At 39.1% G+C, this 18,892-nt stretch overlaps 1 protein-coding gene across 1 annotated transcript; it reads right to left on the bottom strand.

Annotated features, from left to right (window-relative positions):
- Positions 1 to 426: 426 nt before the first annotated feature.
- LOC311069878 (deoxynucleoside triphosphate triphosphohydrolase SAMHD1-like) lies at positions 427 to 11,362 on the bottom strand (the record flags this gene model as incomplete). Its single annotated transcript, XM_084093401.1, has 15 exons — positions 427 to 594; positions 863 to 967; positions 1,101 to 1,193; positions 1,277 to 1,413; positions 1,585 to 1,697; positions 1,832 to 1,923; positions 2,133 to 2,241; positions 2,365 to 2,465; positions 2,549 to 2,698; positions 2,794 to 2,825; positions 2,984 to 3,055; positions 3,225 to 3,340; positions 3,568 to 3,728; positions 4,101 to 4,195; positions 11,275 to 11,362. 15 exons carry the CDS (start codon positions 11,360 to 11,362, stop codon positions 427 to 429), a joined length of 1,632 nt encoding a protein of 543 aa, XP_083949527.1.
- Positions 11,363 to 18,892: the final 7,530 nt, after the last annotated feature.

Genomic DNA, 18,892 nt, shown 5'->3' with positions numbered 1-18,892 from the left:
AAAAAAAAAAAAAAAAAAAAAAACACACCCAAAATATGAAATAATCCATCAATTACCTATATCTATCAATCACCCAACAAACCTGTCAAAGCATAACCCTTCACCATCCTCTACATTTAGTTGCTAACATAGTCTATAACCAGCATCAATAGAGCTGCTCAAACAATTTATATCAGTAGTTATGGCCAAATATTCTACTGTATATGTGAAGAACTGACAAGTTCTTCCTCTGACTGAATAAAAATGCAGTTCCCATTATATAATTAACACTCCTTGATTTTAAAATATTATCCATCATACTTTCATAATCTGTATATTTCTTCAATAGCACAGACATGATCTTTCACCTCCTTGATGATAAAGTGTCTCAGTAGTTCATTCATTAAACAAACCGACTCTGCAGCCATAAACTTTAGATATCATAAATCATACACGGAGTCCAAAATTGTCTTTACACCACTTCTTAAAGCACTTCTCAGCCTCTTCCACCTTCTTCTTCTCCTCCATCTTATCTTCAACTGTCTGATCATCAGTTCTTCTGTAATAAACTCTGACAAGCTCTTCATTAAACTTCTTTGGCAGGAAACTGGACAACTGTCAACACAAGACAAATATCACTCTCAATGAGTTTTATAAAGATACTCAATCATAGAGTAAATGAAGTACACTGCAAACTTCACTGAGCCCAACAAGACAAAGTTCAAGATCCAGCCCGATTGGTTTAACAAAAGGACATTAGAAAGGAATAAATGGCACACATTTGGAAAGATTATGCAATGATCTGGAATAAAACAGTTTGAGTGTCATGAATACCTGATAATCTTTAAGAACTGAAATAAAACAGTTTGAATGTCATAAATACCTGATAATCTTTAATGGTAGAAGCTTGGTTGGGATTCCTCTTGCTGTAGAAATAAACGGATTCAATGGGGTTTTTGTCCTTCATGCCGTGATCCAGATCAACCACCTGAGTTTGTGAGAACATGAGAATCACTAAACAATTCTGTTTTATTTCAGTGTAAAAACATGCATCTTAGTCACTAAACACATGTAATCTGGTTTAAAAATGTAAATCAGCTCTGAAATAAGATATAACTTACATAAACTGGTAATTCTTCAGCGTTCAGAGAAACAGTCGGGTCAGTGGGTTTGTACTTCTGCACTGCAGCTTTCCATGATTCTGTCAGATCTTCCTGAATTTGCAGATTTGAAAGGGTTTGTTAGTTTTAAAGGGTTAATCAAACAGCACATCAGTGTTTTTCAGTTTCTGTTCAACCTTTGACTTGTGTTCCTCAGTCAGACGAGCTTCTCCCACAAACTTTGGCAGTTTTCTCCTGACGATCTTGTCCAGGATGTCTCTGGATTTCTGCAGGTTTGTAGCAGTGGAGGATGAGATCTGCTCAAAGATCCCATCTGACACAACAACAGAAGATTCATTATTATACATGTTATTTCACATGTCCTGAGACACACAACCACATGTCTCAAAAGAGAATATGTTTATCCTGGTTTATGGTAATCCGGTATATCTTTAGCTCTTTTAGCTTTGAGTTTACATGTTTTTCACCTGTTCTTTGAGCTGACCTGTGAGTTTGCTGTATTCCTCTGCCGTCTTTATGGCTTCAGAAATCTTAAGCATATCTTGACGTTTCGGTTTATAAAGATCACCATCAGCTAGTACGAGCGCTTCTGCAAACCTAACACATTTGAGTTAGTGTTTCCAACATGTATAAGAATCACAGTCTAATGCTGAATTTGTGTAAGAAGAATACGTCATGCAGCAGATTAAATTCTGTGAAATCTCATATTCACTGCAAACAGAGAGACTCACATCTCTTCAATGATGTTGCAGATCTTGTGCTGGTAGGCCTGGCGATGGAGAGTGTATCGAGTGCGAAACATGTCATAAACATTATCTGCCTCCTGTTAGACATACAAACACCAGAGTCACAGATCCACTTCCCATAATGCAGTGTTCACATTCAACAGCTAATGTTACTTCTGAAGTTTTAAGCAGAGAATATAAATATAAAACGGAGTAGATGAATCTTGAATATACTCAGAACGTCATACATTCAGTATGTGTGTGTCTTTGATTAGTAATCAAAGTGTGTTATAATTGTATCAGGCACCTTGTCTCTAAAGCAGATGTGATTTCTCCCGTTCACTTCACAGACTCGAGCGAACTTCAGCAGACGCTGATGGTCAAAGCTGTTTCGAATGCCGAGGTGATGACAGTCTCTGAGAAATAAACATTAAATATAAATATAAAAAGTATATGTAAATGAGAGGATAATTTGGCTCAAAGTTATAATAGATTCTACATCATAGTGCCATCTGTGCAAAATGCCTAATAATATGTACCGTGCGAAATAGTCCCATTTGTCCACATCAATGCCGTTCTGTTTGTTTGCCACAATCTCATACAGGAAGGATTTGTGTTCAGCTCTGCCCTCGTATGTCCACTGAAAATAAAAGCAAAGGCTGTATGTAAATGAAGCTTCATTCATGCTAACACATCAATAACAGATGAAGTATCAGTATGAACCTCAGCAACTGAATCTTCAGCCCCTTCGATTAACTCTTCAATGAATTTGACGTCTTTATCATCCAGTCCGTGCTCTTTCAACACATTCTCATTCTCAGTCTTCAAACTCTTCACAATGTCATCAAACATCAGCACTGACATCTGCTCATGCTACAGTAAAGACACAAAAACAGATGAAATCATAAATACATATATTACAGAAACCAACAGCTCCGAGTGTGTGTGAGTAGTGTGTTCATTCTCACCTTCCACTTCTCAGGGATGTCATCAGGCAAGCCTAAGAAAAAAACGTAGGTCTCATGTGGATTGTAAGTCATGTTATGCACATTAACAAACTCATTCAGGTTCATTTCCCAGACATACATAGCTTGAGTTCCCCATGTCCAAATGTAACAGTAACATGAGTAAGAAATGTGCATGTCCACAAACACTTACCTCTTTTTGTTTTCATTGTTTTTGCTTTCGGAATAACCAGACCATCAAATACATGGGAAAATGGACCATGACCTAAAAAATAAAGAGAAACTGGATAATTCTAGGTATGGTTATCCTAAATCAATGGTCGATTTGACAAGGGTTTGGGTGAGTTTAGACTCCATGACAAATACAAAAAACACAACACAAAACACTGAATAGTGGATTATTTTTACTTTCCATGTGCATTAGTGCTACTCACCCAAGTCGTGACACAGTCCAGCGATCTGAACACACAGGAAATCCTGTTTGGTGATTTTGAGCTCTGGCTGATTGTCATGAAGAATCTTGACCAAACAACCAGCTAAATACGCCACTCTAACACACACACAACACCACAATTTACTACCAAAAACACTGAATAGCAAAAATATTTTTATTCGTTTACTTGTATGCTTTGTAAAAACATCAACAACATCAGAGAATTGTGAATGTGTAAATGTAGTAAAATTATAGAAATATTAACTTTAAATCTCTCAAATTATTAACTTAAATATAATTACTTAACCTTAAAAAAAATTGATTTGAATATAATAATATTTCACCCAAGTGAGTGTTCAAAGCGATTGTGAGAAGCTCCCGGATACACCAGATATGTTCCTCCAAGTTGTTTGATGTGTCGGAGTCTCTGAAACTGAGGTGTATCTGTGATCTTCACCAGCAGGGGGTGCAGTGCAATGTGACCATGAATGGGGTCATTGAAGATCTACAGGATACAAAACACACTAGTTCATTGCACTAACATTCGATGCATTTCGTGACTCAACAAAACAGAAACTATGTTGTTGACAAGTGATTTTGTGACCTACAAAAATCACTTCACGGGTGAATTCACAGGCGACACGTGAGTAATTGAATCATTTACTCAACCTATTTGTTCCAAGCAATGATTCATTTAGGAACAAAGTGCTGTTTATTTGAGACACCATGTGAGGCGTTACATTTCAGTTTGATGGTAGACAACTGCAATTCACCAATTTAATACATATCAGCAGTACTGCTTGTATGTTCCTTCAGGGAGGAAGTGAAATGTAAAAAGACATTAAATGCAGAAATGTTAAATGAGTAGTTAGTTTACCTTCATTTGTTCTTTTGAAAAGTCTAAGGAGTATTTCTTCAGGATGTCTTTCAATTCATCCGTAATAATCTCCCATGACTGTTGTTTCTCAGGCTCTGGAAAAACATGACATTTTATATCCTCAGTGTAAAATCGCTTCAGTTACTAACGTACTGTAACCTTGGTTCCCTGAGATGACGGGAATGAGCATTGCATCAGTGTTTTCTGACACTTATGGGGAAAACTCCTGTTTTTCTCAGAATACTGAAGCCTGATTGGTTCATGTCTTTGCACCTGCACAGACAAATGGCTTTTCTTCCCACCAAAATGGACGGGACCACCTGCCTATTTGAGTTGCTCTAAAAGCCATTTTAGTCCGAATTTTCCGACCAAGGAGCGGCAGCGTCGACTCGCGTAGGCGCATTAGCATGGCAAGCTATGCAATGCTGGGGTGCTTGATACCAAGGGCCCATGGCAGGCTCCCTAGAGACATAAGGCCAGGAGGTTAAACCTCCTCTGAGAAATTTGAGCAGCAGGTCGTATTTCCCAACTGACTGGCCAGCAATAGGAGCATGTATACCTTGAGCGTGAACGGGGTGCGTTCGCCATCCAACAGCTCCTGTAGGAATGCAAGTATATGAGGGATCTCACAAGAGAAGGGGTCTATGTCCCGAGCTGAACACCAGCTGGAAAAAATCGACAATTTTTGGATGTAAAGCTGCCTGGTAGAGAGTGCCTTTGCCTCAGAGATCATATTTATTTCAGAGAACTCTTTGGAAAGACATGAAGTTTTCCATCAAGAGGCCATAGATGGAGGCTCCACAACTCGGGTCAGGGATGCCAAATTGACCCTCATGCCTGGGAAAGGAGGTCCCTTCTTAACGGAATGTGTATCATGCTTTAATCAAGCCAATTCAACATTGGCGTGCGTGAATACACGCTCCGCCCCGCAGCGCAGGTATAAACACTGAAGTGGACGCACGCACCAGTTGCTTTTTCGCTGAGGAGCCGAGCGGCCCCTGGAGTCAGCGGTGGTCCAGCAGTAGTGGCGAGGGGACTACGTCCTCCGGTCCCTCCTTCAGGGAACGGTGGGTTGCATACGCAACCAGGACGTTCCCTTTCAGTCGAGAACGTCAGACGTAGTCGATGTCGACTAGTGACACACACACACACCACTAGTGCTTCCACCTTCCAGTGCCTAGACAGAAGCCTCCTGATACCCCCGTGATTTAAGGTGGAGAAGGGACAGGGCTTTAGGCCAGGGAAGTCACTGCTGTTTCTACAGGACCAATGGAATAATGGAAAGCGTTCCCTGTACATGGAAGGAAGGGATGCTGCGGAAGCCACATCCTGCTCACAGGGAGGCAACATGTGGAGAATACATATATGGACTGGGCGAATTGACGGGCAGTACAACATATGGAATGTCACTGGGGAGGCTCCAGCCTATAACCGGGGGGAGCTACTCACCAGACAGTGACGGCAGACAGCTCTGCCAAGGGAAGACACGGGCTCGCCGTAGGGAGCCGTATCGTGGAAGAATACACATATGGGATCACCGTGGGGATCGCAACATATGGACCCAGCCTAGCACAAGTTCCACTGGTGCATACGAGTAGTAGGCCTGGCTTCGGAAGCTCCGCCGTGTCTGGCGCCGGAGGATGCGGAGGAACTCAACAGGGTTCGGTTTAAGAGGGAACTCTACTGGAGCAAGAATTGCGCACATATCCAGTCCATAGGAGGGGAATGGCGCAGCAAGCTGACACTTCGAACTGGGCTAAAATGAAACTGGCTTCATGAGAAGGGAGCCCACGAGAAGCAGTGTTTCGACTATAGGTGTTGCCCAGCCCCCAACTCTAGAATATCTGTCTGTGAAGCACTCTGTGTCAACGCCTAGGTGGGAGCACACACTCACTTTAGAGGAGCTCACCACCTAAGTGGAAACATGCATCCCAAGATTTTCACCAAGATGAAGGCAGCCACCATTCAGTGGGCCAACCTCGCTTGGAAACAGCCTTCCCTTTCTGCTGATTTCCTTAACAGACAAGAGCTGGTCTGAGGTCCTAAGGCTTGCGTTCTGTGCACGTATAACCACAATGAAGCGGATGGACAGCGAAAGCCAGGGCTGGGTCTGCCTCCTCCGGGGCAGCGCTTGCAGGCTCACCACCTGGTCCCACCTTAAGGGAGAGGTAGGAACCTTGGGCACATATCCAGGTTGGGGTCTCAGGTAGTGAGAGTTAGCCGGCCCGAATTCCAGGCACAACTCGTTGACCGAAAGCGGGGAAGTTTTAACTAAGTTTTATCTCACTGCCTGCAGTGGCTCAGGGGCGATCTCTGCAGTGCAGTAGCACCAGAGATAAGGCCCAAGAGGATAAAGAGGGGAGCAAGGCTTTTCTTGCTCCCTCAGGAACCTGACTATCAGGACATGCTTCCCATGCTACTGCACTGTTAACCCTTGCTGTAAAATTCTGACAATATTATACCATTTTCCATTAAAACAGTAATATACCGTAGAAAATAAAAGTAGCCTACGGGAATATACTGTGAATTAACAGTGCTCAAAATCAACACTCAGAGGCTGTTTTCCCAATCACACCCTATACCCTCATTCACTATTCCCTACATTAGTTCACTAATATAGTCCACTTGAATGTAAAGAAGTGAGTGAATTGAGAAACTGATGAACACCTGATAAGCAGAATCACTGAAGGACAGAGAAACAAGAACAGAAAAAAGAGAAACACAAGAACTACAACTGACTTCCAGCCACACTGAGTGTGAAACCAGTTTACAAACCAGTTTACGATTATTTCTTTCATACATGTACAAAAGTTCTTGTTGAGAATTAACAGAGATTTAGTTATTAATAAAATTTGTTGTCACCATGATGGAGATCAGTATTTGCTTTAGTTGGTCTCTTGTCCCTGGACTTCTTACCTTTCATCTCTCTCTGGCTGCTGTAACAGTGAGTTTATAAAACACATTTGTTATGGCAAGAAAAAGTCAAGAGGAAGATGATCAGGTGTTTTTGGCTTTTGTCATGATGTCACAATCATCCTGGACATGCCCGATTTTCAGATTTTACCTGTATATAATCATTGAAATTATAATTATCTCATATTTAGCATAAATCTGTGAATCTACAAAATGAAATCAATATTTCTGTAATCAGGTCTTCTGAAGAATATTGTAATCATATAGTGCATTCAATTTTATTTTACTCCTGCTTGGCTCAGACACACACAGACATCAACAATCAGCATATGAATCTCAACAATGGTGAAAAGTTTCATGTCGCAATGCATGCTGGGTTCCAGGATAATATAAAACTCCCAGCATGCACTGCTGCATGAATAATAATAATAATAAAAAATAAATATTGCCACCATTGTTGAGATTCATGTGCTAAATTGTGATATCTCGGTGATTCTAAAACACAGTGTAGCTCTGTGTCTCTGGTTATGCATCATGTGTTAAAAAAAAAAAAGAGTCATTGTATCTTATTGCTGCGTTTTCACAGTGGTGGTAACGTAACACTTTTGATTGAGGATTAAACTCTGAATAAGTGAGAATGAATTCCTTAGTGAATGAACAGGCAATATGATGATTTTGTCATCATAATCATTATAACTGCAGTCATTCATAAACTGTGTGCGCACAAGTGTGACTTTCAACAACACAGCTCAAGCAGCAAAAGAAACACTAATGTTTTAGCATCAGCATCCCAAATAAAGCAAGCACTGATCTCTATAACGGTAACTTCAAACCAAACATTTTCAATTAAACATCTCAATAACAACTTCTGTATGACAGAAATAAAGTCATACTGGTTAATAATAAGTGTAATAATGTGTAATGGCTGGAAGTCAGTCGTAGTTATTGTGTTTCTCTATTTTCTGTTCTTGTGTTTCTCTTTTCTTCAGTGATTCTGCTTACAATCACTTACATATTCCCTTAATTATCTCACTGCATCGTTACTTTTTACTCGTAGTGTGGATTTCCCTGAGGGGTTGAAAGGGTTAACTGTGTAAGATAAAAAAGACACACCCACAAAATGTATTTTAACAGTAATAAACTGTAAGTTATAAAACAGGTTTATACTGGCAACACTGTTGCCAGTAGTTTACTGTAAAATTAATTTTTTGGGTCACCATTGTGCTGAAGAGTAGAGCCTGTGCTTCAGTCCAGGAGAAGATCTACAAACATTGATGATTTGCTGCATGTTGCTTTATTTAACAGGCGGTGACTGTGTAGTTGCTGGTCCAGTGGAAATTTTTTTATATACAATAGTCTTTTAGTGGTCTCAAATGAAAGAAGTTCACAGTAATACTTTGCTCACATTATTAATGCATTGTAAATTTTAGTTAATACATTTAAATGACAGTTGGTCAATTTAAGGCAGTCGGTTTCTGAAAGTGTAATTAGTTATTGTGTAATTAGAAAGTGTAATAACTATAATTTAGTGCATTTTTACAGAAACAAACTAGATTACAGTAAAGAACTGTACAATTAACAGTATTTTACTGGCAACAGTGTTGCCAGTATTTTACTGTAAAAAAACCCGGTAAGGTCTAACAGTGTGCATCATGATGTGCGTCAAAGAAAAAATAGAGGCAACATCATTTTGAGGGTGGAGAACACAGCCCTCACTCCAACCCATTTTGCAGGAAAGAGAGCACTGAAATGACCGAAGGCCTGCAGGATCTCCTCACGGAGGGAAGACTCTCTGAACAAATAGGTTCCACTTCTATTTGGCGTAAGCAACACTTCCTCTTAGGGGTGCTCTCGCAGAAGTGATGGTGACTAAGAACTGTTGGGTGAAATTCTCCACCGCGTCGCCGAATAACCCAACCTGAGAAATGGGAGAGTCCAGGAATCTAACCTTGTCCGCTTCTCTCATATCAGCCAGGTTGAGCCAGAGATGGCGTTCCTGGGCCACAAGGGGGCCAATCGTGTGAGCTGCAACCTTTGTGCTCCGAAGGGCGAGGTCGGTTGCAGTGTGGAGCTCACCCATGAGCTCACGGTCCGGACTACCCTCGTGCATGTTCATGAGTTTCTGGGCCTGGTGGACCTGAAGCAACGCCATGGCATGCAGAGAGGAAGCGGCTTGCCCACAGGCTTTGTAAGCCTTGCCCGTGAGAACGGACGAGAACTTACAGGCCTTAGAGAGGTGACGAGTATCACCTCTCCATGAGGCAGTGTCCGCTGGACACAGTTGCATCGCGACAGACCGCTCCACTGGAGGGATAGCCTCATAACCCTTCATCACTCCGCCATCAAGGGAAGTGAGGGGCGAGGAGCTACTTAGGCAGTTTCTGGCAGAGAAAGGTGCCGTCCATGCCTTCGTAAGCCCCTCATGCACTTCAGGAAAGAAAGGCACCGGGAAAAACCAATCATCACCCCAAGAAACCAATCATCCAACCGAGACGGTTCGGGACACAGTGGAGGGTTCCACTACCACCTCGGCGGCCTTTTTCAGCATAGCTGTCATTTCTGGATCTGGCTCGGGCAACGCTGATCTCCCAGAGGGAGCCCAAACACGTGATAAAGCTCTCGTGACCGTCAGAGGGGGACAGAGCCTTACCACACCCAGAAACGCACGGATGGAATGGCATCTTGAGAAAGACGCACTCACACCCGTGTTGCTCTTTTAGGAAATGGGACCGTCACCAGTTCCGGAGCACACAGGGAATGACCGCGGCAACACTGAATCAGCTAACTGAAACAGTGAAGCACTCACTTCTCGCCCTCTAACCAACCATCTAACAAACAAACAAACAAACAGAAATTTTATGCTGTTAAAACAGCAGTTGAGAGCTCAAGAAGCTTGCGATCACCGCTGCACTCGCACTGTAGAAACACCAACACTCGGAGGTCCACCCGAAAGAATACCGACACGCTCGCTTGCTGTATAAACAGTAATAACTCTTCAGAGACATCCACTTCCGTGTTTCCGTGTTCCGCGTCCACTTCCGTGTTTATACCAGCGCTGCGGGGTGGAGCGTGTAATCACGCACGCCAATGTTGAATTGGCTTGATTAAATAGTAATACAAAGAAGACAGGTTCCCGTTCTCAACTGAAAGGGAACCTATGTTCTCCCCATAAGCATCAGAAAACACTGATGCAGTGCGAGTTAAAATGAACACAAATATAAGTTGCACCTTCCTGGAAAGTCTTGCCCATACACATTCACTATAAATGCATTGCTGAAATGTTTTCTTGCGTTTACAATATGTCCCTTTCGATATGGTACTTGTTTCCATTCAAACAATGAGCAGTAAGGTTTTCTAATTTAATATTTTAACTGTAAGCTATGTGAGCACATAGAAAATATAATCCATACAGGACTTGTTTATTAGTGACAGTAGTTTTTAGGTGTTAACAAGAGTATGATCTTGCTTCAATTCCTACGTCAAATAAGTAAATTGAGATGTTCTCTTTCCATGTGGTGGGACTATCCCACATAGCAATATTTTGACGTCCCAGATCCGGCCCACATCTGGCACACGTGGAAATATGATCTGGCCCACATGCAGCGTGGAATGACGGCTCTTGGGCGGCTCACTCCTGTTTGCCAGATCTGGGCCACAAGCAGGCCATAGCAATGCCACATGTCAGCCAAGAGCAAAGAAATAAACCACAACTGGACCTTATCTGAGCCACAAAATCGGTGTATATTAAACATGAATGTCTATAAATGTGTGTGTCTATAAAGGCTCATATTTTATTTATTTGATGTCTGACTGAGACATGAGGGACCTGAGAGAGAGGTCTAGCATTTGCCATCTAGTCATAGCCAAAACATAGCCTACACTTAAATAGCCTGTGCATAGAGTAGCATTTCATCTTTTATAAAATGAGATTTTGGCCATTGTAACCTGTTGATGAAAATGTAATGTGATGCCGCGGGCACCTTTTTAATGATGGACAAAATGCACATTTGCACACATTCGCTGGTCAAAAAACCCTGTAACTGCATTTGAGTTTGACTTTTGTAAAATGTTAACAATAGTTAAGCAAACAAAAAAGTGTCAGCACATGCCCCTCAAAAGGTCTGTGCACGGCCCTGGTAACAGATGAATTTTACTCTTAGCAGTAATATAGGAGCAGGAGATAGATGTATCACATGAACTTCAGTTAATTATATATACACATTATCATATGACAGTGAGTTGTGTACATGTCTTTGCTTACCTTCAATTTCTTCATATGACTTTTTTAGATCTTGAAGATTTTTCCTGAGATCAGAGAGAGTTTTTTTGTTTTTTTCAGATCGTGGCATCTTCTCTTTTGTCTTCTTTTTATGGGTTGTTAAAAGCTCAGCTCAGATGAAGAGGCAATAAAGATCTGTAGAACTGCATACAGATTTTATAGATCCAGCAGCTCAATCCACTGGAATACATGAGGAAAGTTGTCATTAAACTCTAAGGGTGTGTCTCAGACAAAGGTTGAGCTTTACTGAAGGGGAATGAGTCGGATCAGAGCGACTGCTGCTGGAAACACATTCAGGAAGTGCTGATCAGACAATATTTACTATATAGTTCTTATATATATATATATATATATATATATACACACACATTTGTCTTACAACTTTGGTAGAGGAGACTGTTTAGCTGTAATGCAGGATGAACTCAAAAAACAAAGGGAGAGAATAGATCCTAATATCGCTAAATCAGAAAGTATTTATTAAACTGTAAAAGACAAATATATAACATACAATTAAATGTACTTAAATCTAGTTTAAGCCCTAATCTGGAACTTTAGTTATATATATATATATATATATATATATATATATATATATATATATATATATATATATATATAATTTATTTATTTATTTATTTATTTTTTATAAATTTCAATAACAAACCTTCACTTTGCTCATACAACTTTTTTTACATAAAAAATTTTCTCTCTGTATTTTCAGTTGTCAGGTCCAGATATCTTCTCTTTTGCTCAGTGATCTGCTGTCATCTTGCTCAAGTGTCGAGGAGGATGGTAATGAAGACCTGTAGAAATGTGGAGATTTTCCACTAGACTAAGTTATCATGTATCCTCATGCTGATTCTGCCTGCAGTTATAGTTACAGATACAACACTAGACTAGGTTATAGTTACAGATACAACAGGGACACACATCACTGTACGTTTTGTCCACAGAGGTCTGAAACATAATTATGTGTCGTCTCTTTCCATATGTAAAATGTGTTTGTATTTTTAGATCAGAGACTTTGGACTTATGAAAGTATCAGGCCAATCATATAAGTTTTTTTTTATGAGTTAACTGGGCAACAAGTTGATCATAGGTTATGCGAAATGATCATTTAATCTCTTCCTCCTCGATTAGTTTGTCATTATCAACTCATTTTCTGATACTTAGAGGAGTATAGTCCAGGGGTCAGAAAGTAGAAGTCCTGCCATATGTTTATTCCATCCATGAACTCAGTCAGCTGATTTCACTAATTAGTTCTCTCTCCTGCAAATCCAGGTGATTGGAACAAAATACTGAGGAGGACTTTTACTTTCTGAACCTGGAATTTACACTTTGCTCTGAATTATTTCCTTTGTCCATATTCCACCAAAGCTGGGCTGTTGATCTTATAAGATCCCTAGAGTACTCACTTTTTCATCTCGTTTTAATCTAAACAAATATGTCAACCATTAGATGAGAAATATTCTAAAGAAAAGATGTTCATGCAGTTTAAAGGGGTACATATGTTAAAAAAGCAACAACCTTTGCAAATTAAATCTTCATTCCTGTTTTAAAGGCAAAGGCTACATTCACAAACATGTTGGCTTTAAAAAAAACCACATACGTTCAAGTTTGTTATTGGGATTATGAAAACGGCACAAAAATATATTTATAGTTAATTAGTAAAACGAACGAATGATTATGATGAACTTTAATTAGTGCCTAAATATAATAGTTTAAAATCAATAGTGAACAAAACAATATCTTATGGATATTTAAATAATAAATATCCCAATTCAGTTCCATAATTGGGTCACTGTAAAAAAACAACAAAAAAAACGTAATTTTAACAGTACAAAAAGCAACGGAAAAGACGGAAAATGTTTTTTAATCAATATCTATATCTATATCTATATCAATATCTATATATATATATATATATACACTGCTCAAAAAAATAAAGGGAACACTTAAACAACACAATGTAACTCCAAGTCAATCACACTTCTGTGAAATCAAACTGTCCACTTAGGAAGCAACACTGATTGACAATCAATTTCACATGCTGTTGTGCAAATGGAATAGACAACAGGTTGAAATTATAGGCAATTAGCAAGACACCCCCAATAAAGGAGTGGTTCTGCTTCTCAGTTCCTATGCTTCCTGGCTGATGTTTTGGTCACTTTTGAATGCTGGCGGTGCTTTCACTCTAGTGGTAGCATGAGACGGAGTCTACAACCCACACAAGTGGCTCAGGTAGTGCAGCTCATCCAGGATGGCACATCAATGCGAGCTGTGGCAAGAAGGTTTGCTGTGTCTGTCAGCGTAGTGTCCAGAGCATGGAGGCGCTACCAGGAGACAGGCCAGTACATCAGAAGACGTGGAGGAGGCCGTAGGAGGGCAACAACCCAGCAGCAGGACCGCTACCTCCGCCTTTGTGCAAGGAGGAGCAGGAGGAACACTGCCAGAGCCCTGCAAAATGACCTCCAGCAGGCCACAAATGTGCATGTGTCTGCTCAAACGGTCAGAAACAGACTCCATGAGGGTGGTATGAGGGCCCAACGTCCACAGGTGGGGGTTGTGCTTACAGCCCAACACCGTGCAGGACGTTTGGCATTTGCCAGAGAACACCAAGATTGGCAAATTCGCCACTGGGGCCCTGTACTCTTCACAGATGTTGCAGGCAGCAGAACGTTCTCCATGGCGTCTCCAGACTCTGTCACGTCTGTCACATGTGATCAGTGTGAACCTGCTTTCATCTGTGAAGAGCACAGGGCGCCAGTGGCGAATTTGCCAATCTTGGTGTTCTCTGGCAAATGCCAAACGTCCTGCACGGTGTTGGGCTGTAAGCACAACCCCCACCTGTGGACGTCGGGCCCTCATACCACCCTCATGGAGTCTGTTTCTGACCGTTTGAGCAGACACATGCACATTTGTGGCCTGCTGGAGGTCATTTTGCAGGGCTCTGGCAGTGCTCCTCCTGCTCCTCCTTGCACAAAGGCGGAGGTAGCGGTCCTGCTGCTGGGTTGTTGCCCTCCTACGGCCTCCTCCACGTCTCCTGATGTACTGGCCTGTCTCCTGGTAGCGCCTCCATGCTCTGGACACTACGCTGACAGACACAGCAAACCTTCTTGCCACAGCATTGATGTGCCATTCTGGATGAGCTGCACTACCTGAGCCACTTGTGTGGGTTGTAGACTCCGTCTCATGCTACCACTAGAGTGAAAGCACCACCAGCATTCAAAAGTGACCAAAACATCAGCCAGGAAGCATAGGAACTAAGAAGTGGTCTGTGGCCACCACCTGCAGAACCACTCCTTTATTGGGGGTGTCTTGCTAATTGCCTATAATTTCCACCTGTTGTCTATTCCATTTGCACAACAGCATGTGAAATTGATTGTCAATCAGTGTTGCTTCCTAAGTGGACAGTTTGATTTCACAGAAGTGTGATTGACTTGGAGTTGCATTGTGTTGTTTAAGTGTTCCCTTTATTTTTTTTGAGCAGTGTATATCAATATCTATCTATCTATCTATCAATATCAGCATCAGCTTGTGGAAAAACTAATGGTGGTGAACTTTGAATCATCATGTGGTTTACTTTTTATACCTCCTGTTTTATTATGGCGGTTATCAGTATATTGCAATGGTATAAAGCAGATTTTAATACCTTAGTGAAATGAAAAGATAACATTTGTCAGTTAATGAAATATAATGGTTGTCCCTTAAAAACTAAAAGGTTACTACTATATATATATTTTTTACAGTAAAATACTGGCAACCAAGCTGCCAGTTTTTTACCATAAATTTCACAGGTATTTTTTTACAGTGTGGTTTTATTATGCTATCTGGTGCTCCATAGCTTTGTTTTCATCTCGTAAACAAACCGTTTGGACACTGAACTTCTCCTGTCTTCGTTCAACCAATCCCTGACAGTTTAATTTAAAATGCAATAACTGAACCTGTGTATTATAAGTTAATACCTTTCTCATCGCACACTCCTATTTATTACTTCCCTTCCTTTGAAACCAATTAACTGTGATTTCTTGTTGAATCACTGCATCAACAGGAAGATAATTACAACAATATGAAGTTCCAACTTTATATTGTTGCCCAACAATATAAAGCCCAACCAAAGGGAACATTGATCACCATAGTGGTGAACGCAGACAAAAAAATGTTTAGGGAAATCAATATCAATTTATGAAGTCAGCCTGGTTCTCTCAAATTTTTCAGTTGGCAGTTTCACATTCAAGATGACTTTGGGAAATGAGTGAATCCAAACAGATAAAGATGCAGAAGTGGAGGAAATGAGTGAAAAGACTATTAAGAATTGCCCCGCATCAAAAACTTTTTTTTTTTTTTTTTTTTGATAGTACAGGGGCCTCATGTACAAAGACTTGCGTTGAATTCATACTAAAACAACACACAAAAAAACAACACAGATGTATGAATCTCTGCGTACGAAGGATCCCACGCATATTCTCTTTGTACATCCCAATTAACGTAAAATTGAGCACACATGCACGAGCACAACGCCCCACCCAGTCTCCTCCTTTAATTAAATCAATTTAAATATGGTAATGAGTCCACTTTGGCAAAAGAAAGCAGTAAGAAAATGGCTAAAGCAAGCGGCAAAAAACGAAACTTTACAGAAAGTGAATTGGAGGTGCTACTATCGAAGGTAGAAACGAGAAAAAATATTTTATTTGGAACTTTGTCCTCCGGAATTAATAACAAAAGGAAAAAATTTGAGCGGGAGAGTTTGGCTGATGCCGTCAATGCGGTATTATTATTATTATATATATATTATTATTATATATATTATTTTATATATATTAAATATATTATATATTAAATATATTAATATATTATATTATATATGATTATATATTATATATTTTATATATATATATATATATATATATATTTTTTTTTTATATTAATATTTTATATTCTTATAAATATAATATTATATTATATTATATTTGATATTATTTTATTTTATATTTTATTTTATTTTATTTATAGACTAAGCGTTGTATCAATTTGCATATGCTTTTACATGTTCTTACTTAATTGCATAATTGATAGAATATTCCGATAAGGCTCGTGTGACAATATATGTCAATTATTTTATAAATTGCAAATTAATAGCAATGCTTCCCACGGTTGGTGCGATAGACTTGTAGAACAATTCGTTTTGTAATGTTTGCAACTTCATTTCATTGCCTGTAAGAGTCGCCAACAGACAAAAACAATGAGAAATGTACGTACGCCAGACATGAAATTGGCGTGGAGGAACGCACATTCTCGCGTTAATTTCACTGTTAGTACATCCGAGCGCGAGCGTGAAAGCTGGCGTACGCAAAGTTTTTGTGCGTACGCAAGATTGATACATGAGGCCCCTGATTATTAGATTTTTACAATTAAGTTTAAGTTTAAGTTAAACAGAGGTGTATAGTCCAGGGGTCAGAAAGTAGAAGTCCTGCCATATGTTTATTCCACTCAGTCAGCTGATTTCACTAATTAGTTCTCTCTCCTGCTGAATTAACAAATCCAGGTGATTGGAACAAAATACTGAGGAGGACTTTTACTTTCTGAACCTGGACTTTACACCTCTGAAGAGAACAGAAAAAGAGACGAGCAGAAACACAAGAACTACAACTGACTTCAGACACAGTCTGAGATGAAATCAACTGAAGAGAAAGGAAGACATTAAATATGTGAAGATCTCAGCAGAGGAGGATTAAACAACTCCACAAACAGCATTACCAGCTTCACTTATTACTAACCAAACTGACTTTATTTCTGTCAGACATCTACAAAAATAATTATCGAGAATTAACAGAGACCTGATTCACTGAACTCATTTAGAGCCTGATCTCCAAGTTAGGTTTACTTTATTGATTAGAGTAGCACTGTCCTTTTACAGCACAATAATTTTAGCATTTTCAATGTAATCCAAAGGATTCGTTAAGTTATTCTGATACAAAGAAAAACACCTTTCATTTAGGCAGACAGACATCAAGAATCAGCGTATGAATCTCAGCAATGGTGATATACAGAGCAACTAAAAAGTCACATAAAAACAGAAGAAATAAAATAAAATAGTTAGAATAAAGGAAATTAACAAGAAAAGTAACCTCATTATTTATTCATGCAGCAATTCATGATGGGAGTCATGAGTGAGTTTTGATTGGTGGTACCCAGAATGCACTGCAACATGCTTCATAATTGTCACCATTGTTGAGATTCACAGGCTGATTATTGATGTCTGTCTGTCCAAATGATAAAAAATAAATAACATTAAATAAATATTCTGCTGTATAGGTGAAACAATGAAATATTTCTCTATTTGAGTTGTGTAACTCTGGTACTTTGGATTAACTTAGATATGTTTATGGTTTAACCACAGACTTTCTGTCAACAGCATCTACCATAAGTTTTATTCACAAAAAGATGTAAAATGAAGATGTTAAATTGCTCTCAATCAGTTATCTTTATGTAATCATGCAGTTTCTCATTTGCAAATCACTTTGGATAAAAGCATTTGCTAAATGAATAAAATAAAATCACATCAACTGCATGTTGTGCTAATCATATTATTCCCAGTTCAGTGTATATATTAATATTGGCAAAGAAAAGCCTCTGAATAAATGTATAAATGAATAAATTCTCAAAATGAGAACAGAGAAGTATTACACTAGTCTAACAATTAATTTTAAACAAATTAATTTATCAATTAGCCTGTTTGAAAAGGATTTTCATCCTACTAAATAAACGTTGATAAAAATGTCACACAATGAGAATTATATTATTAATTACTGAAACTCCCTATTTTCTTAGGTTTTGCACAAACATGATGTAATCAGAAAAAAAAGGTGTAATTGTATGCAGATAAGGTTGTGTAATGATTGGGCTAAATCAATTTTTGTTGCTCTTTTCTTCAGTGATTCTGCTTGTTATCATTAAGTGTCTTCAATAATTGAACAATCATCACTCAATTAATCACTTAATTATCTCATTACCTCTCATTATTACATCTCAACAGATATAATGTTCAGTCTATCTGGATCAGTATATCTATTTAGACTGTCTATCTATCTATTTAGATATTTGTTTCTCTAAATACCCGGCTATGTGTAAATGTGGCCTTACTGTGTGCCACTGACCCAATCCTCGGCACTGAGCCCTGCTGGAGCTGCTCTAAATATGTGCTGTGCTATTAAATTAAAGATTAAATATGATAGAGCAATAGAATGAACAGTGAAAGTAACAGAATCTCATACAATGCATTTTAGCAGGCTTAATTAAGCTTGAAAATAACTGAAGGAAATATATATTTGATGAACAAATTAAGCCAACTAATATGAGTTATGTTATTTTGGTTTATCTTCATCTACAAAAATAACAGAAACAATCACTTATTTGATAAGATGAGTCACTTTGAAAAAGCAACACTTTTTTTCATATCAGTTTAATGCTTTCCCCAAAATCACAGATATGAACTCCAACATCTGTTAAAAGGTTAAAAGATTAACAGAAAGTAGAAAGATACAATCTAGATGAACTATTCTCTAGAACTGTGTAACACCCACAATTACTCATAAGAAAA

This window comes from Abramis brama, assembly GCF_963993115.1.
Source record: "Abramis brama genome assembly, chromosome: 2".
Taxonomy (NCBI): domain Eukaryota; kingdom Metazoa; phylum Chordata; class Actinopteri; order Cypriniformes; family Leuciscidae; genus Abramis; species Abramis brama.
The sequence above is the reverse complement of the archived record's forward strand: the minus strand, read 5'-3'. Positions and strand labels throughout refer to the sequence as shown.